The sequence below is a fragment of the Channa argus genome, chromosome 10 (genome assembly GCF_033026475.1).
Source record: "Channa argus isolate prfri chromosome 10, Channa argus male v1.0, whole genome shotgun sequence".
Lineage (NCBI taxonomy): Eukaryota > Metazoa > Chordata > Actinopteri > Anabantiformes > Channidae > Channa > Channa argus.
Window position 1 is genome coordinate 13,037,559 of NC_090206.1, and position 21,072 is coordinate 13,058,630.

At 38.6% G+C, this 21,072-nt stretch overlaps 1 protein-coding gene across 1 annotated transcript; it reads left to right on the plus strand.

Annotated features, from left to right (window-relative positions):
* The first annotated feature begins 1,624 nt into the window (after positions 1-1,624).
* On the plus strand, positions 1,625-21,013 carry LOC137134013 (putative methyltransferase NSUN7). The gene is made up of 13 exons (XM_067518355.1): positions 1,625-2,116; positions 2,624-3,001; positions 7,515-7,573; positions 10,923-11,053; positions 11,148-11,300; positions 11,916-12,099; positions 12,490-12,727; positions 13,245-13,388; positions 14,526-14,627; positions 16,036-16,171; positions 17,038-17,161; positions 19,800-20,058; positions 20,378-21,013. Exons 2-13 carry the CDS (start codon positions 2,650-2,652, stop codon positions 20,677-20,679), a joined length of 2,184 nt encoding a protein of 727 aa, XP_067374456.1. The 5' UTR covers positions 1,625-2,116; positions 2,624-2,649; the 3' UTR covers positions 20,680-21,013.
* Positions 21,014-21,072: the final 59 nt, after the last annotated feature.

The following is a 21,072-nucleotide window of genomic DNA, read 5'->3' on the forward strand; positions in this document are numbered from 1 at the left end:
AAATGAGGTAGCTAATAATGAAAGGGAGGTAGTGCTGGGGCAGTAGGTGCCTTGTCTGTTAGTTATTTTATTAAGTCTCTTTAATATGGGTAATGATGAGCAGAAATGAAATAGGCTATTCACTTTTCCACAGTGGTTGTCATGTAAACAGACAATGCAACTGATCTAAGTGAGAATATAGTGAGAGGAGCAGAACATTGTACATTGTACATTGTGTTCCATTATTGCTCAGAGAGCTGTAGGAGCCACGGGAGGCTGTAATTATCCTGCGAGACCAGGAGCAGTGCAAACCATGTAATTTCAACACCTAAATAACTCACTAAGAGAATGATTACTGGGAAAATTATCAAGTATTTTACAAAATTTTACTTGAGGAAAAGTTGTCTATGACTACATAGATTTTCACAGAGAAGGGGAAAAAATCCCTAAACAACCAGATATGAATTACTTTAACTAAATTCTTAAAAACAATCTTTTAATTCCCCCTATATGATTTTTTTCAATTTTATGCTATTTCATAAGTTAACTCAACCTTTCAAAAGGGAATATTGTACTTTGGACCATTTTGATCTGATATCTGTAGTTTATAGCTGATTACAATTTTACATACAAAATAAATTATCATCCTAAACTCACCAACAGTAAGACAGTTAAAAATAATTGAACATTAAGCAGCTTCATTAACATATTACATACATGTTAGTTTATAATAGCAGTACTTTAAATTAGACTGCAGTATTTTGCTAATCATACATCCATACATTTACTTAAATCATTTATTAATTTTAAACCAATGACTTTTAACAGTAATGGGTTTTGTTTTTCACGGAATAAAGTACTGAGTATAGGTAGCAATAACAGAGTCTAATCACTGTTGTGAAAATATTAGATAAAACCACACTATAAACAAACATATATTTATCAAAATATGACACCAGTATCTCTGAGAAAAACATAAAAGAATAACAAGTAGAATTTGACTTTCTTTAGTTAATATTTCTGGAACCAGCAAGAGGTGGATTGGCCACACTATAATTACACATATACTGTTTTCCTCTTAAAGGGTAATTACATCCTAAAATTAGCTCCTTTTTACATAAAGTACATAATTATATTAGGTTTTGTCAGCATATGATATGCATACAGTTGATTATTTCGTTTTCATCAACTGTGCATAAAGATCAAAGATAAATATTTGTTTTTTAAACAAATTTAGCACAACTGCTGCTCTGCTCTATACATTGGATACAATGCGGTGGAGCAGACAGCTCTGTGTAAAATAAATGAAAAACATCCGCATTTTTTTCATTATGATGCCAATATTTCTTTAAAAAATACAACTTCTTAGCAACAGGATAAATGCATACACGTATATTGTTTAAAAAACAAATATATAACAAATACATTAGATCCCTAGTCTTTCGATAAATTTGTGTTTGTGTTTGAGTTTCCACATACATCCAGTTTATTGGATGATGGTCTCAGATGGAATAGTGGTGGAGAAAGGAACGGGGGAAAGGTTCAGCATCCCATAGAGATAATACAAGTTACGCCCCTGTGTTTTGGATAAAACTTCCTTCAAAGACCTAAAACAGCAGCTTGCACCCCACCTCCAACTATCACCTTCCACTAGTGTTGCCATGGGCTTAAGTGCTTTCACAAGCACACAAATATGGCAGATAGACCGAGGACAATCCAGCGTTAAGAAGATTCCATCCTGATCCGTGAACAACGGGACATTGAAATTACCATGTGGTTGCCATGGTGATTCAAGAACGCTACTTCAAAGCAATGTTGACACAAAGTTTGTTCCATAGTGGAAACCAAGGCCTGGGTGACTCAAGTCATTTAAAGTACTTTTACAAATTATTTTGGATACAAATTAGGATCGGGAGACTGCAGCTCATGTGCAGCGGTTGTTGAAAGAAACATCTGTGGAGACGCCCATCGCCTCATAGCGGACCCAGATTTATAGTGGCGGATTTATTGCCCGTTAAAACGTCGAGTCAGAGCAAACGAAACTGGGGTAACGTTAAAACTAAAGGCACCGCTCAACTGTGCGAATAGCCTACAGCAGTTTTGGGGAGAGCCAACAGGAACACACTCTTGTCATCAGGTATGCGAATTCCTCCTGAACAGCAGCTTTTTTGCTGCACTAGCTTGGTTAACCTGGTCACTTTAACGTTAGCAAAGCAACTTTAGGCGGCGTAACCTCTTCATCGTGGCACTGGTTTATAACGTCAGCTAAACATTTCAGGGCTTGTGCAACCTGGTTAACCAACATTTGACTGGAGTTGAACGTGTGTAGAATCAAATCAGTAGAACATCTGCAGAATTAAAGGATGAAATTTGGAGTTAGCTACATTTTACACTGATAGCTACTGTAAATGTTTAGGTGTAGAAGTTACTCGTTTGGCTGGACATGCTAAGCAGTATTTCTGGCTGGATATTTACTTATAAACATTATATTTAACTAATTTAACTTAGTTACTTATACAAAATTGACTTAAGACATATGGATAAAGTCAAGTTAGTTGTATTAAAAATCTCCTTCAGTGTTCATGTGTGCTTTGTGTGTGATTTATGTCCTGACAGTAAAGTTATGTTCATGGTGTGTTTACAGGTGTCAGAAAACACCTCTCTGAAAGCATGGTGAGAAGTAAAAGTGTAGCAGGGCATTCTAATCGCCCTTCCACAAGCAAGCCAAAAAAGACAGGCTCCCAGATTGCAAGCGGCAAAGACCTAACTCCTCTGGATGGCACAGTCTGCAGTCTCATCCCTTCAGCATTTCCAGAGCTCCAGATCAGTGGCCAATGTCACCTGGAATTTTCAGACAAAGTCTACCTGCTGGCATCAGCCATTTTTCAGAATAACCACATGGAGAAGCCTGCAGCCCATCGGTTGGTGAATTATGGCCAGGAGAGAGGGATTGCATTGCCTGAACTCAAAGATGAGGAGATGCAGCGTTGGGCTTATGAGCTGGCTTTCAATACACTTAAATGTAAGTTTGGAAGCGATAAAGTGTTAAAGTCTTTCTTTCTTTCGCACTTTCGCTTATTCTCACTTTATTAGGTAAAACAGTACAATCTAATGCAATCCAATACAGCAGCTCTGCCATGAATTCTACTTTTACAAGGTTCTGATTTGTCAGTTTTTAAGTTGAAACTGTCAGGTCAGATTTCTGCTTTCTGTTTATTATTGAGGTTAAAGTGGTTAGTGGAATCGTACTGAAGGGCATTATATAAAAAAGATGGTTCTAATGTTTTGGCCACCCTATTTTGTTGTTAAAGGTGTTCACAACTCCCTGTTTTGCTTTTTTCTTGGCATAATAAAATACAGAAACATTTTTGGGGGGCACATTTGAAATAACAATGGGAAAGTTAATTGAAAGATGGAATTAGACAAAGATAAAGTGATCAGTGGCAAGTAGAAGATGGGGATTCTGAATTCTGTGATACTACAGATTAATTTGTCCCATAATTTGCTGTTCGGGACTGGGGTGGGGTCCTGGGCTGCTCAGAGACCTGTGTAATCATCATAGTGATTAGAGAGGAGAGATGAGCTGACTATCAGCACAGGAAGCTTTAGTTGGAATCGATTTAATGTGTCCTTAGTGGATGGAGAGGTCAGCTAGCAGGAACACCCTAGTAGCCATGAATGATTTTGTTCATTTTCACTATAAATCTGCCGAGCCTGATTAAGCCTTGTCCTGTCCTAATGAAGATCCCCTCAAAATCTCTATCATCACAAGCCAGCACCTTGTTGCTCTAGCCTATAGTAGTTTTACAGCTGTAGGTCATGGTACTGACATTACGCAGTGAAATCAAAAAATTGCTAAGGATAGCACTGAGAGCTGCACTGAGCACTGAGAGATGTCTTTCTTGTTTTTAGCCATCTACCTTTTCTTTCTGAGTGTATAACTGTATATACTAACCAACCAGACACATTTGATTTCACTGTAGACACATGAACATAATTCCTAATATTCATAATTTCTCAACTTGAGCTTTACTTACTGTAAAAAATTATCTGATTGAACCTAGAATAATTACATTATACTGCATTATTAAATCTCCTTTTTATTCAGATCTTATTTCAAAAATATTTTTCTGTCATTTCAAATCCATATTAGTATATTTTGGTCACATGTTAGAATCTCCTGCACTTTGCTGTGTGGTGAAATTGGGTGCAGATGAAATGACACAGCCTGGAAGCCAATGTTAATCTTTCCTGTTCCTCCTGCCTGGCATTTGGTGCAGAAATTGATTTGTTAGTGGCAGACACCTATGCTGGGACACACACACACACACACACACACACACACACACACACACACACTCAAGACAAATTATTTGTGTACAGCCTTGCAATGACTGATCCAAAATTTAGCTGAGGTCAGTTGTTAACCTAGAAAAGAAATGCTTTAGTAGCAAAAAAACACACATAGCAAATGTCACTGAGCTCTGATATTGATCTTGTGATTATAACACTCATCTCATCGAAACAAAGCAGTCACTCAGTAAGCTCTGTGTTGGTAGCTGAAGAAATAGACTTTTGTCAGTCAATAATTTGTTAGTCAGTACTAAAATATGGAGTAAAACCATTACTTTTATATAATCACGTCTTTTTTGTATCTTTGGCTTCTCTAATCTCTTAAAAATCCTTTCTGCTTGATTACTGACCTAGGAACACTTTGTGATGTGAAGTTTTCATTTCTTATTGATTGTTACTACTGTTGTATGTTCTCAGGACGTGAGGAATGTGCAGAAGTAAAGTCCTTTTTGTGTGAGTTTTTACTGGTAGAAAATAGTTGACCTTGTTGCTGGCCATGAGACACCCCCCTCCCCCTTCTCATCTTCCTTTGCTACTGGTTACACCTCTGAGTATTTGCGCCTCTTTGTCTATACTGGGCAGACGCCCTTGTCAGATGACTTTAGCTGCTTTATTGTCTATGTGGTAGTACAAAGGTTCTTTGGACCACATTATGAAATGAGACAGAAAGTTGGACTATGTTTGCTTCACCACAATTCAGAGCTCCTACCACCAGAATGCCTTGGCAAATATTAAATTGTACAAGTTTTAATATGTAACTTTGATTTACCATTTATTCCAAAGGAGAATGTGTAACTAATGACACATAGCTTGTTTGGCTGGTCCTCTGTTAGATTAATGTGCAGTCGGGTGCAATGATGTTAAACATTGTGAGGTGGGACAAAAACCTGGCTAAAGAGAAGAGAAGACTGCTTTCAGACCTGGCTCTTTCACTAAGGATTTGTTTGACTACAGTTACCATCAATCACTGCCCATTGTGTAATACCTGGATGGAAGCCACAAAACACACAATGTCAACATGAGGTCTGTCATGACTAGTGCCTCCTCCTGGTGTGTGACAAACCCCTTGCTAGTATGATTTCATATTTGCATATCTTCTTTTAGAGTCAGGTGTTTTCCTCAGCCTGCTTTATGTGATATTTAGTTTGTGGAAGAATATGACCTCTGCAGACCGAATCATTATGGTCCCCTCGGGGTCTGAGTTGCAATTTGTTTAGTGCGTGGCTATCTTTGCAGTGCCTATCTTTAAAACCATCTGCAGCACTGGTCATTATTGTAAACGTATTGAACTGAATCAGCTATAAAAATAGCAGTGTTGATAATATGCCCTTGTTTCCTAAATTAAAGATAAGCTCTATTACATGCAATAATTTATTGTGTAACTGGCTGTCTGTGTGTTCCTGAATTGAGAGATGTGTGTCCTGCCCGAAGTGTTATCTACACAGTCTGCATTTACCAGATATCTTGACTACATTCTGGCATCATTTCTAATGTCAAAGTGACTCACTGCCTGTGGTTTCCATGGTGTGTCAGATGATGGGCTCAGTCTTGAGCTCACAACCCGAGGTTTTCACGCTAGCACAAACACACATACTGCATTTTCACCTCTTATGTATTTATTCCTCTGAAGTATCATAACATGGCATTTAACAACCTCCCCAGGAACCTATCCACAGAGAACCTATTACAGATTTGATCAGATTTTCTAATTTGTAGTGTGTAATGAACAAACACTGTACCCACAGAATGGCTTTTAAAGCAGCTGCTCTGTAATCCCAACACTGTCCAAATTGAATAGAGTTGTTGTCACTCTGCCTTATTCAGATTTAAATGTAGTGCCCACTGCTGTCACAATATGACAACCAGGGAAAAATAGCTATATAGACTGCACATTTGCAGCTTTGAAAAGGTCAGGTTTAGATGTATAGCCAAGGAAGAAATGGAAAGCTCCCAACAACATAAAACATCCAATTAAGGTTTTAGAATAAATTTACTGTCTGTATGATATAAAACTGAAAAATAAACAAGTCATCACTGAAAACATCCAAAGGCTGAGTCATATCAACTAGACTGCCATTCTTCTTTGTTGGAAACATTTTTCTACTAATCCAAGCAGCTTTTTCAGTCTGGGGAAATTTGGCTAGGGGACCCAGTTATATCCTCTGGAGGAGGCCATGTTTCTCACCTGGGCTGAATAGGTTTATATGGTGGAGAATAAGGGAGGCGAGAACAGGGTGGAGTCACAGGGATGTTATGGTTACAGCTCTATAAACACTCCTAATCCACTAGGATGGGATTGTTAGGTGTGGCCTCCTTGGTGGATATGTGAGGTGGCTTAATCTTGCTGGGGATGGATGAAAGAGCACCGTGGAAAATGGGAGAGGGATTGTGCTTGAGGCTTCCTCTTTTGAGAGGATTCTCCATGTGAACATAGCTTGATTTACTCCTCTCTCATACCATTAGTTTCTCTATGAAAAATGTGTACATTGTTGTCCTCAAATGAGTGTCCTTTGAGGAAACCTGGATGAATAAGAACCTTCACAGACATCACTGGAAACCAGTAATGAATACAAGAAATATGATGTATGTTAATCCAATGTAATATGGTATTAAATACAGGGTGAGACTCTTACACTTGGTTTCACTGATTATGTTTAGATTTAGACTATTTATTACCTCAGATGACATTAATGTCATTAGTCTTTTTATTGCACACATCCACTTGCTACAGGCACAGTAAATGATAGAAATGAAGCAAATGAAGAGCCAGATTAAATGTAATTAATCACCAAAAAAGCTTTTAATTGTGTGAAATTACCTTAGCCTGCACACCATCTAATTGAATTATCTTTACAAGTGATATCATGTTCATTTGGGGTACCTTCATGAGCCTCTCTAGCTCGTTGTCTTAAGCTCTTTGTGTTTTTAATACATGTTCTCATCATTAGATATGGATTTGTTCTTTGTAGCGTATATTTTTCCAGCTAATGGGTCAGAGTCATTTCTTTTGTCTCTGTCTCCTTCTCCAAAGGAAAGAGTCAGAATTGGTGCTATGGATAAATAGACATGTATATTAAGTGGCATTAATGTCCATCACTCAGGCACACAATTAGTTGTAGAAATCCACACTGGTACCTATCAATCCTTACACCTAATGTTGTTTTTAATTTGCTTTAACATAGATCAAGAGTTGCTGGAGGACATCATGATTGACAGTGGGTTTTACTTCACTCAGCCAATGGTAAGTGTTAAACATGTACATATAGGAGCAGTAATTTTAAGACAGCAGAAGTTTAAGAAAAGTAAACATGTTCAAACTCTTGGTTTAAGTCCGCATTGAATAACACAGATGCACATATTTTGTTGCTAAATAAAAAGAATTTCAGTCCTTCAATCTTATTCTGAAAACTATAATTTGTTTTGAGGTTGCAGTGTTTGCTTTGACTGTGTCTTGCTCAGTGTTCCCCTGTATACATGTCCTGCTGTTCACAGTCCACATACTCTTTATTCTGTTCTCCAGGCAGAAACAGTAATATTGATGCATTACACTGATACACTCTTTTTGTCAACTGACAAAGCATCTTGTGTCTTTTATTTTCCTTACCCTCATCCATGACAATCACTCCCTTTGGGGTAACTCATCTAAAATTTTCCTGGTTGTGAATTTTCCTTTATTGCTTTTTTTTTAACAAAACACACCATTAATTAGTGATGAATGTCGTGCCGGAGTTTATTTTGTATCTACCCTACATTTGTCAGAACCCAAACCCAAATGCTGAAGGTTCTTAGCATTGCTAAGGCTATGCTGTGTAGTCATAAAAGAAGGTTTCCCAGCACAGCCACAAAACCTGTGGCTGTTACACTGTGGAAGAGCTACTGAAAATAATAGGTATCCTCTGAAGAAAACATGCACTTTTGCTCTACTTTCCATATAAGAGAATGTATAGAAAGAAGAGGGCTTTTTCAGCCACTCCTCTAAAGGTTTGATAAAGAATAAAGAGGTAGTTGGATTGCATAAAGCTGGTAGAGTTGTGGGGTGTGTAGATTGGCCCAAACATACAGATGCATTAATACAAGTGGTTTGCAAAGCAATCCTCACATACACATGAACTTTAGCCTTGTGAAAAATAGTCGTGGGAGAAATTAATGGGTCTTCCTATGTGTTGGTGGCAGGTCGTTACTCTCCGTTTCAGTAGTGAGACAATAAAGCCTAGACACAATGAGACAGTCTTTAGAACTGCTTCTCACCTCCTTTGACACTGCTGGCATCGATAAACTTCAACCTTGATAGAGAGGAGAAAGGGGTTGGAAAAAAAAACTAGAGAAAATAAGTAGGCTGGAACAAGGTAGGGTGTACTGGGGGTTATGAGGGGGAAACAAAGGCGAATGAAAAATGAATGTATAGATAGACTTGCATGCTGAAAGCGCTTGAGGCATTTTTCATCACAATAAAGAATGAAAAACTGGAAATTCTTTTGAGGATGGAGATAGAACCATTGATATACTAACAAAATCTCTGTGTAAGATGAAAATCTGAAATGGTAATCACATTTAATGTATACATTTAAATTCAGAAAATTCTTAAAAATAGTTTATTTATTTTAAATAGAATTGAAAATATTTTACTTAAACCAAGGTAACATATGAAATCCTGACAATGTCAGGAGAACATCGTGGTGTTTCGTACATGTAAGACACAACGGGTGATCGTCCTCACAGGTTAAACTCTGTTTCAGTTCAGTTAGCGATTAGCTGGCACATAAGGCACCACATGATAGAAAACTTAGGCTGAGGGAAACTGTCTTTTGTTTACAGCGCATCTGAGCTGAGCATCTCACAAAAAAGGTTTTATCCTTTTGTTTTGTCTGTGTTCATCCTCCCACACAAAGTCAAGAATGTCACAATTCCGGTGCATGCTGAGTCAGTTTCTTTTCTTGCACCTAGAACTGCCAAGATATCAGTGGTACACATAAAAGCTTTGTATTCCTTGTAATACATAATTGAATTCAGCAATAGCTAAGTAGATCTTCAGTTTAGCATTATTTTGACAATATATTTAAACCTAACAAATGGTCATAACATTTGAAATTAGACAAAATAAAGCATAGTAATAAATCTGAAAGGACAACAACAAAAAAAAGAAAGTATAGTAATAAAGTCTAATGTCATAGACAAACAGGTTGCATGTTTACTATTGGTCACATTCACACCATGGGACGCTGTTGCCTGGCAACTTAATGACTTGGAATTTTCCCACAGCTGAGGGTTTAACCTTGGTAAAGGGCAAGTGGAACTTGAGACAGAAGGATAACAAGAGAGTAAAAGGGGTAGAGTACCACAACCTGTCTCTGGAACCGACCTTTCCAAAAATGAAATTAAAAGCCTCTGGAATCAATAATAAGTACTGGCTAAATCTTTAGCTGCAGCTTAAACCCTTGTAACATTATAGCTTCTCGGCCCATTAGCCCTGTAGTGAAGATGTGGCAAGCTGTTGCTGCTATGATGCACCATCTGCCACTATTGCCGCTGGTGCCCTTCTACCCTTAGGAACAGAAAGGTAGAGAGAAAAAGACAGTGAATGAGAAAGATATGTGAAGAAGAAGAGAGGAGCAGAAAACTGAAGGGAGAGGGATAATTGTAAGGGAGGAGAGGTAGATGCATGATTCGTGCTCCATCCAGACATTGCACTTAATCCTAATGTGAGCATGTTTAGCCCTGAGTCAGGCTTCATTCAATGTTTAATTATGAGACAGCTGTGGTGTCATGGCAGGACATATTTCATCTAGTATCAGTTTCTGCAATATGTCGAAGTGTCTCTGGGCAAGACACTGAACCCCTAACAGCCCATTCCCCTCCCCAGCTGTGCAGTGCCGGTCCAAGCCCGGTAGAAATTGGGGATGGTTCCATCAGTAAGGGCATCCGGCAACTGTGACAAATCAACATGCGGACAATGATGGCAACTTGTGGTGACCCCGAACTCACGGGTTAAGCCGTAAGGACAAAAAAAAAGTCAGTTTCTGCAATAATGTCAGATACTAGATCAGTATTGTCTCACTTTTGCTATATTAGCTATAATTACTACATTATTTTGGGGTTCAGGGTGTTGTTTTGTTTTTTACAGTTGGATGCAAAACTTACCCCTCTTACATTGAAATGGCATGTAGGTGGTTGCAAACTACATAATAGTGTGCATTTAGCTAGTGCAACGTCGAAGCAGTGTATAAAAAAAGTTAAATAAAATAATGATTAAACTTGTGTGGTTTGCATTCTCCTTGATAAATTAATAAAAATGTAACTGATTAATTTCTGATGAAGGAACATAATTAATAGCTTATGGTGCTCAAAATTATTAGTTTAACTTTTTTGCCATTTCAAACCTTTTCACCTATTTGTATGTAAATTCTAAATATGTACCATATGCAAAAACAATAAACAGATAAAGGCTTGTTCCACCGACATAACAGTTTTTATATGCTTCAATAGGTTTGCAGCTGATTGCACAGTATGTACTTGTTCCTTTTTTAAAATTTCACCCTTGTTTTTTTATAGAAGTCCCTGATTAACTTTACTTGTTCTTTTTTATTCTATAGGAAAAAGAGCAGATGGGACTTGTTGCTATCCTGCTCTATGACTTTCAGGACAGGAAGTTTCTCCCATGGGAACACAAGGGGGAAGAGAATATCATACAGGAAGTTAGAGAGGTGAAGAACATCCTCCTTAGGTAAAGAAAGCTAAATATCATAATAAAGAAAAACTAGGTAAAATAAGGGGAATCGATAAAAGACATGTAATTGACTGTGTTTTGTTGTCCATAGGTTTAAAACCAAGCTGGCTGCCTCTCTGGCCCGTTGCAGGATCAAACACGATGTCCTGTCCATTGAATGTATCCTGCCAGAAAGTGTGAAAATAAAGCAGGGGAGATCAAGTAGCCTTCCACTTTACGCCTGGGTCAACACACTGAGGAGCAGGTCACGCACACATACAAAGTGTTCTTTCTTATACACAAAGCTAGTACAAGTATACAGCCACCCATCCCAACAGATGCAGATCATGTACACATGTAATGGAACACCCGCACATCAACAACACAATGCTTCGTAAGCATATGTGCATGTGCGTTCAAGTACCTACACACACAAACTTAGATCTGCTCCTAGACCTTTAACTTGGGGTGCTGTCCAATGTTTTATGGGCCAGGTGCCCAGCTGACATCCAATTAAACCACTAGACTAGTGTGTGTATGTGTGCTAATGTGTGTTCCTGCAGTCGCTCTGACAGGCTGATTCAGTTTGGTGTAAATCCTGCTGCTGTAGACAGATTCAATCAGCAACAACCCTCAGCGAGCTCTACTCTGTAAAGGTCACCTGTTGGGACTAGTGGCGTGTGTGCGTGTTTAGGGCGAGTGTTCTAATAGTTTTTAAATCAGATATTCCTATTTAAGTCTTTTAAAAGGCCCTTTACTATAGCAGTTCAGACTATTATTATCTGCTGCATTATGACATTCTTTCACTGCTTACCTTGTTTTTTCCTCCCTGTTGGCTTTAACTAATATGATCTTTGTCTCTTTCTGCTCTTGCGTCTAGTCATGATGAGGTCCAAAGTATACTGAAGTGTGCAGGATTCTCGGAAGTGAATTCAGTTGGAGAGCTAGAAGGCAAGACGTTCTGCCAGGATGCCCACTGTAGGGATATTCTGGTTTTCCCTGCTCAGATGAAAGCTCAGCTGTATTTCACCAAGCTGATTAGTGACTACAAACTCATCATCCAGGTACAAGCTGTGCAGAAAGAACAGCTTTCTGACCAGCTGTAGACCTTCACATGGCATTGAAAATCTGTTTGAACCCACCCATCTTCTCTGGGGTCTCAGGGATATTTTAAGCACTGTTTCTACATAGGACTCCAGTGATTAAAAGACATCTATGTTGTAATCTGACTGCACTGTTCCTCTGCATTTCCCTTTTGCTACAGCTCCTCCTCCTACATCCACTCAGTATCTGCATTGTTAAAACACCTCCACCATTACCACTCTTTTTACAACCTAGTCTAACTATTTCTACTGACTTTCTCTTCTCAATGCTGCTATAAACCCTGTTCATAAAGCCTTAGGTATACATCTGAAGCTTTTACTATCAAAGTAATGCTTTCAATCTGTGTGTAGGACAAGGCTTGCAGCTTGGGCCCATATGCTGTATGCTCAGAGTTACCAGAGGAAGGAGATGTTCTCATGGTGGGATGCTTCTCTGGCCTCACTGTCTTACACACTGCTTCACTAATAGCTGAGAAACGTAAATCCAACAGCAACCACAGCCAGCAAACAGTCTACGTTTGTGTCAGCAATCTTACAGATGGTCAGAGGGAGGAGCTACAGCAGGCCATTTCCGCCATGGGCTGCAAAAGTAGGCAGTTTTGATGTGTATGTTTGATGTATTTGAAATAATGTCATTATTTTTTTGTGGCTTTTTGAATGAATGAATGAAAGAGAGGATAGGAAACTGTCACACGGGTTCACCATTTCTTCAAACTGACAGCAACTGTAGGGGAACCTGTATTATGTTAGACCATTTACAACAATGATTGGGGATATATGACATTTTTGGTTATAAGAAATCTATTTGTTGTTCTCAGCCAACTCCCTGAGACACTCTTAGGGAATATTCAGCCAGTGTACTTTAAACCAGACAGATTCTGGCAATATGTAAATATTATTTGCTGATATTGGCAGCCAGTGGAGCTATGTATTAGGGAAGCAATTAAATTGATAAGTCAAAGTTGACTTTTTATAACTGAAAACTATCAGCAGGGAATCTCTCTTCTACAAACATAACTGCTTATTGTGGATAAACCTGAAGCATTCAGCAAATATGTTTTTATGATCGCGTGTTTATCATTATACTGTATGTGCATGTTACTCAGATGTGAAGCTGATATCTGACGTCTTCCAGTCTTTGAGTGGGGAGGACAAACGACTCCAGAAGGTCTGCATTATCCTGTTGACTCCCAAGTGTTCTCTGTCCGCAGTCAGCAACCCGGTTGAATTCATACTCCAGGAAAATATAGGTATGTAGTGATCTGTGCCCATAGTGGGCCATACATATGTGGATTAGAAAAGTACAGGTTGTAACATAACAATGTACATGTACTTTTAGTAGATTCACAAAAGTCAGGATGCTGTGTACAGTATGTACTCAACAACATTCTGATACTGAAAGACATTGAGTACACAAACTCATATTCTGTGGCTGGAAAGAGTTTTTTTTTAAATTAAATTCTGCTGTAAAAATATTACATACATATTATTTTAAACATTATTACAGCAAAATAAGTTGTAATAGTTAGACCTAAGGTTTTTATGAAGTTCAATTTACATTCAGTTTGTGACATCTGCCTTGGAGGAACCAAGATTTCAAACGCTGACTGTGTCGAAGGCTTTCCCAAATGAGGCACATGCTTCCATTTTTTTATTTAATAAGCAGTGTTTTAATACAAAAATACAGGATAAAATAGAATAGTGACTGTGCCACAGAGGTCCCATTGCTTATTTTTTGGCTGGGTTTACACTGAAGATGAAAAGGACTAACATACAATGTCATTTTTACCTTTTCTACTGCGTATTTGATCTGGGCTGGGCAGCACGGTGGTGGAGTGGTTAGCTGTGACGCCTTACAGCTAAAGGTTTGCGGGTGTGTTCCCCGGCCGGCCGTGGCCTTTCTCCCCCTGCTTGCGTGGGTTTACTCTGGGTACTCCGTTTCCTCCTGCAGTCCAAAAACATGCATATTATATTAATTAGTAAATCTAAAATTGTCCGTGTGTGTGAATGTGAGTGTGAATGGTTGTCTGCCTGTGCATGTCTCCCTGTGGCCCTGCCATGGACTGCCGATCTGTCCAGGATTTACCCTGCCTCTCACCTAATGGCAGCTGGGACTGAGCTCCAGCCCCTCGGCAACCCACATAGGTTAAGCAGTGAGAGATGATGGATGGATGGATGGATGGATATTTGATTTGCTTTTAGATCATTCTTGATTATTCACCTACAATTCTGTTATATTCTGCACACTTATCCCTCTAAAAAATGATAAAATCAAGTCTGTCTATATACTTTTTGAATCTACATTCAAAGCCCATACACATTCTTGCACGCAGAACACTTAACAGAACAGTTCATAAAACCTTTCTGTATTGCTTCTGTGTTTTCAGACACAGACCTTCTACAGGACTTATCCCGGGGTTCTCTAGCTCGGAGCAAATTGGAAGCTCTGGTGGCCGAGCAGACCAAGGATATTGATCATGCCTTGAAGTGTGAGTGTTCAAGCACTAGCTCACTTGCATACCCACCCACACATATACACACACACACACACGCACACTCACACACAACCACACACACCATGTTATCTCAGTTTGAGGTTTGTAGCCTATTTCACCTTTCTGACACAATGAGGCACATACGTCCTAATTATCTAATCTCACATGCCATTAGGCTAAAGCCTGTGGTGTCCCTGGGAGATTTACTGAGTCTTAATTAGGAATGTTAATGTTGCTCTGCATGTCGGCAGCATGCACAATTCCTCACATCTTTTAAACAACTGATTAGTAATTCTGTTTTGTATTGCTTGTATTCTGTGTAACAGAAAACAACAGATGGATGATACTTTAAGTCACGTGATACTATACATGCATTTATAACTATTATTTTCCATAGAGATCTTAATGGACTACACTGCAATACATGCTTTCTGTTTAGTCAAATAGTTAAAATTATATTTACTTCCATCCAGTCCCAGGCATTCCATTTTAATCAGTAAATGTGAGCTACATGCATTAGCTTCAGCTTGTCTAGTACTGTTAATTGATCTTTCAATGTTGGTCATGTTTTTTAAGCAGGCAAAGTTAGTTAGTGGCAATGAAAACTGGCAACTCCAATCAAATTGTTATCGATCTGACCTCTGTTAGTTTTTGCCTGTGTAGATACTTTCTAATAGGATTGTTAATTCATGCTTGGGTGTATATTGAGTGCTTGGCTTATTTAGGTCAATGCTCTCATTTTAATGTCTCTACAAAACGACAAATGCAGACAATCATGTACCCCATATTCCACATGTGAAGTGAGTATGTTGTGATATAAGACACCTGTATGACACTCAGTCTCCTTGTCTTCTCGGCTCCCACTTATTTTAAAAGCAATGTGTTACATTTGTTTGAAGCCTATTTACCACATTTGGGCAGGTTGAACTTGTATCAGCTATGTGTTAATTGATTCTGTCTAGCTATAATTAGTGAGCAAGAAAGAAATCAAAGCCTAAATAAAGAAATCAAATGCCCGTCAGCCTTACAAATTGACAAGTTGAGTAAAATGAGCAGCTTACAATACACACAAACAATATGAAGGAGTCTATATTGAAGGCATCATTTCTTCACAGGGAGGATTCAATTTGAATGATGTCATGTATTTGTCATAAATCAGATAAAGAAACTGATTGTGTATGTGCTTTGCCATCTTTTGCTCTCTTTTGTCATTGTACATGAAATGAGCTTGAAGGGTGTGATCTCAAGTAAATAAGCAGCTCAATTTTAATGTCCTGATTTCTTGTGTGAAGTTTTTAGATTTATTTATATTGAAAAGACCATTATAATTAAACACAGGTATTTTCCACATTAATTTGCATACGCACAGAGCATCGATGCAGTGAATATATTTTGTGTATAGTTCCCAAGGTGTTGGCGGTTGTATACACTACCTGTTCATCATACTCAGAAGAGAATGAAGAGGTGGTCAACAGAGCCCTTGACCAAGCCAAAGGCCACTCTGAGCAGGGAGGGGAAGCAAAACAAGCAAACTTCAGGTCAGCCTCTGTCTCTGTATCACATTATCCTTATGCACGTTCTGCATCTGTCTCTGTCATTGTCTTTCTTAGTCTGTTTGTCTTGCTGTCTGTCAGCCTGCCGAGGTGTTTGTCTCCCTTCAAACAGGATTCTGTCTGAAGTCTCAGCACATGTCATGCAGGAACTAAAAGAGATTCAGTAAAAATATAATCAAAGGTGCCATTTTATGTCTCTAAGTGCTATAAAAGGTCACAGAAAGATGATGAGCTCTCCTTCCCATACACATACGTTATACACATAGTTTTATCCAGTGTTTTTTTGGTTGTGTATGCGGAGTTTGAAGAACTTAGGACTTCTTCAAAGCAACCAGTCCTGTGGACTGTACCAAGACTGAACCAAGAATGTACCAAAACTGATGCCCCTCTGCAGTAAACTGGCCTATTGTGCTTGCAATGCTTTAGGCGAAATTATATAAAATGCACTAATGGATGATACTGGCTTTAACAATTGTGTGCATTTTAGAGCTGACGCAAAAGGTTAGTTGCAAAGTGCATAGTTAATGTGTTATTCTGACATCTGGCTTTACTGCTTGTGCCTGATTTGTGTCTGATTTTCTGAAATTTATGGTTTGGGTGAACAGAAAACATATGATCTTAGAACATATATTATGCATTTTTCAGAATTGTACAATTTCATTATATTTACAATTTTATTTTGTCCAAGTATTATATATTTTTTGCAAAATATTTGATCCAATCATATGACTATTGATCAGTAATAATACATTTTCTTTTGTTTTGTGTCATATTAATATTTTAGCAAATTCCGCATGTGTATTTTTATATGCTCTATGTTTCAGTTTGTTTATGTGTGTTTTTTAATCCAGACCAGGTTTACATGTGTTCAACTCTCACAACCAAGCTGCTGGGTCAGAGGAAACGGGCCCTTTCTTCATGCTGGAGCCATCAGACCACAGTAATGGCTGCTTTCTGGCTGTTCTCACCAGAGAGGTGAGCATCATTATATCATTCATTTCAACAGTAAACTTGTCTATAATTAGGCAAGTCACTTTAAAGTAAGTAGTGTGAATATAGTAGTGACCACAAAGGAAGGTGATGCAGCTGAAGCACCGGCTCCACATCATTTTACTTCTTAAACAGAGTCTCTTGCAGGTAAAACCCTTAAAAAGTTACACTATCAGTCGACTGCTGTTGCTGATTTCAGGCAGTGCAGGGTAAGAGACAATCAGGGACATATGTAGCTCATTAAGTTCAGCATTAGCTTAAACCTGACCATGGGCTTTATCAGCATAATAAAAGGGTGTTATTTGGATGGATGTTGTGTGTTGTTTGCCTGTCAATTTGTTCAGAGAGGGTGATATGTCATTTGCAAAACCGTAAGGAAAGCACTAGAATTACGATAAAGCAAATATGCTGTACTTCCTGCTGTCTTTCAAAAAGCAGGCATGCACTGATGCATGTTTGTCTTCTAAGTGCAGAAACAGAACAGTTTGTTGATACTTTTTTAGTGATTAGGTCGAGCAAATCGGGAAATGTATGCAGGGGGACCAGGTTTCTGAAGCTGGGTGAAGAAGTTTTTCAATCTTTGACAGGTAAAGAAAAAAGTAAAGGACGAAACTTGAGGACTGCAAAATGAAATGAGAATGTTGAATCACAGATGCAGGTCTCTGTGTCAACTTAGCAACAAGAAAGAAAGTGTGAAATTTAGGAAAGGGTGGCATGATGGGCTTGAATGAAGGCTGAAATGGGAAAAAAATCAGAAGATAGAGGAGGACATTGTCTAGGTCAGCTTTAGAAATAGAAATTGAGTAAGTCAGAATGAGATGGGAGACGTGAGAGATGTTGAAATCAGCTTCAGAGTAGGAGCACAGATATAGTCACACAGTAGCCCATAGGAAGGAAAACGATCAGGAGAACCAAAAAACCAAATCTGTTCCAGATTTTGGCCATATGTCTGATTTTGTTTATGAATTACACTCTGGTTTACTGTAGTGATTTCAGCATTGCTAATGTTTAATATGAGCTTTCTGGTAGCTTGGGGGTTTTCTTATATTTGGGATGCATTTAAACTACTACTTTTCAATGGATATCTCTCCAGTCTACTTTGATCCTACTCTAGCTCTCTCCCACTTTCTTTCTATATAATTTTTTAGGTGTTTTTTATTAGAAACAGCAAGACTTTTAGAGGAAGAAAGCCCACCTCTAACTGGCTATAGGTACATTGTGTTGCAGTATATATAGTGTACTGGTAAGTCTTAGCAAGTGTGTGTGACTGGGCTTCCCCAAGTCTTCATAATCCACAACACAACCACATTCACAACAAATTCCCAGACATTATGAAATCTGCTCTATACTTAGGATGCCAGCGGATGTTTACAGAGGCCTCCTGCACTGTAGCGTCTGTTTCTTTCTGGCTCTTCATCATGTTTTATACCTCCGCAGATAGGAATAAAAAGATAATCAAACTGCTGTAATTATGCTTCAAACAGGAATTGCGCCTTCTACCTTTTATAAACTCAGCTAATCAAAAGTTACTGTGACACTTTGAAAAGCGCCATAAAAATAGCAATTATATAAGTGTTTGAAAGCTGTCTGGCTTGACTGTCACAGCTTCGCCCAGTAAGGTTCTTTATGAGCCTTCTATACTGGAACAGCTGGGGACAATAAAGACATTCAAGTAATGTGTTTTTGGCCTAATTTTCAGAGGAAGCAGAGCACATCACAGGTGGACTTTCCTCTGAAAGACCCAAGTCCTGAAGGATGACTTTGAACAGTAGTAATTGAAAATTCAGCACTCTTTACTTTTTCATTTGACTTTGTTTTCTTTATTGTTCAGTATGAGTTCATAAATTTGGTTGTATTTGCCAACGTATAAGTTGGAGATAATAATTTTCAAAAGTAAGTATTGAAACTTAATGGGTTCAGCTTCAGGGTATGTTGTGGCAGCTATGTTTGGCAGGGTGTAGAAGGAAATGAGAAATTTACAGAGTACTGCATACTTGTTTAGTGCAGATGGAGAGGAAGTGAGATTTAAAGGGGTGAGGGGGAAGAGAAAGAGGCAAGGGAGAGTGTCTGCTGAATAATTCAGTGTCCCCTGTCTGTATGAGTTACCATCAGTGAAGTTCAGTGTATCCACCAAAGACTCCATTACAACGGAGCCTTTTAAACATGTTTACCTGTTTGCATAGTGTGTCAACAATCATAGAGACATGCACATGTACAAATGTTTATTCCTTTCAGTGTGCAACTTAACCCATGTAAAATTCTAGCCTTTACAAACAAATATAAACATTTAAGTAAAAAACAAAACAAAAACACACACACACAAAACTAAATGCACACATAAACCCACATGTCCCCATTGTGTACGCTGTGCTTGTGAATAATTCAGGCATTGAGGAGAGCAGGAGGCTGCTGTGTGGGCTGGTGCTGAGACAGCAGGTGACCCTGCAGCCAGCAGCAAGGGCATGGTCTCTCCTCTCCTCTCCTCTCCTCTCCTCTCCTCTCCTCTCCTCTCCTCTCCTCTCCTCTCCTCTATATATATATATATATATATATATATATATATATATATATATATATATATATATGAAATATAATTTTAATTTATATTGTGATTTCTCAACAGCCAGAGATAAAAGAGGATCCACAGGAAGTGCTGGCCAGAGCAAATGCCAAAGGTCTTCTGGACAAGATTAACTGCAACCAGCCAACCAGAAAAGAGAACCACAGGCAAACCAAAAAAATGAAAAAAACATCCTGCACTCACCCCTCTCAGCCCCAACTCTCTGTCACATTTCAATCCAAACACAAAGAAATGAAGGGCAGCAACAGTACTACTTGGTGTGGACATCATGAATTTGCTAACAGGCGACTGTCATCTCAAGGTAGGCATGACTACTTCAATCAGTTGTATATAGTAATAGTGATAGTTTAATGATCAATTAGCTGCATGGATTTTTCAAGTTATGTTTGTCAAATCTGTGCCCAAGCACAAACTTCTCATCTGACTGTTGGCAAGAAACAGAATTTATTTTTTAATATCAGATAGCTCATTTCAGACATTTTTTTTAAATAGCAAGGAATACAGCTTTGAAAAATTTAGTTAAGACTTTACTGTCTTTTAATACTCTCATTTTATTTCAGTGCTTTTAACCAAATGTCCAGTCGCCTCATTCTGACTTCTAACTTGATTTTGCCCTTCAGGAAAACCTGAAGCACTGTGCTTGCAAGGCTTAAAGAACACTTTGACCAGCTCTTTCTCAGCCTACAAACCAGAAAAGAACACACTTACAAAAAGAATCACCCCTGCATCCCAGACTGTAGCTTCCACCACCACTCTGCTTCCCGCCCCTCCTCCCACCACACCTGTCGTCCGTCCTCGTAGAGCTCGTCAGGAGGAGCTGAAGCCTGTTGTGCTTGTCCTGCCTCCTGTTCATTTCCCTCAATTATTTCCACCCAAGCACAAAAGAACAGGATTCGGCCCAAATGACAGCTACAGCAAGTGAAGGATCCCAGCTGAAACTACCTCGAACCAGTGGTGGCCTCTAGAGGGACTTTATACTGAAATCCCAGCCGCTGTTTTAAACTCACAAAAACAACACAGATTTGAAAGTATTAACTTTTGGGCTTAATGCTGACTGAAATAAACTCAGTAGTAACTAAATCTAAGACTAAAATGTAAATGTCATTGCACTGCCAACTTGACTTCACTTGTATGCATGTAAAGTGAAGTCATCTTAAATTGCACTTATTATTACAGCATCAATATTTGTGTCAATGTGTGCCATTAATAACCACCTTATCACAGTCATAATCTAATAAAACTGCATATATTTACAAGGCTGGGTGAATGTCAAGTCAATGTCACTACATGATGAAGAGCTATTACATAAGGTTTC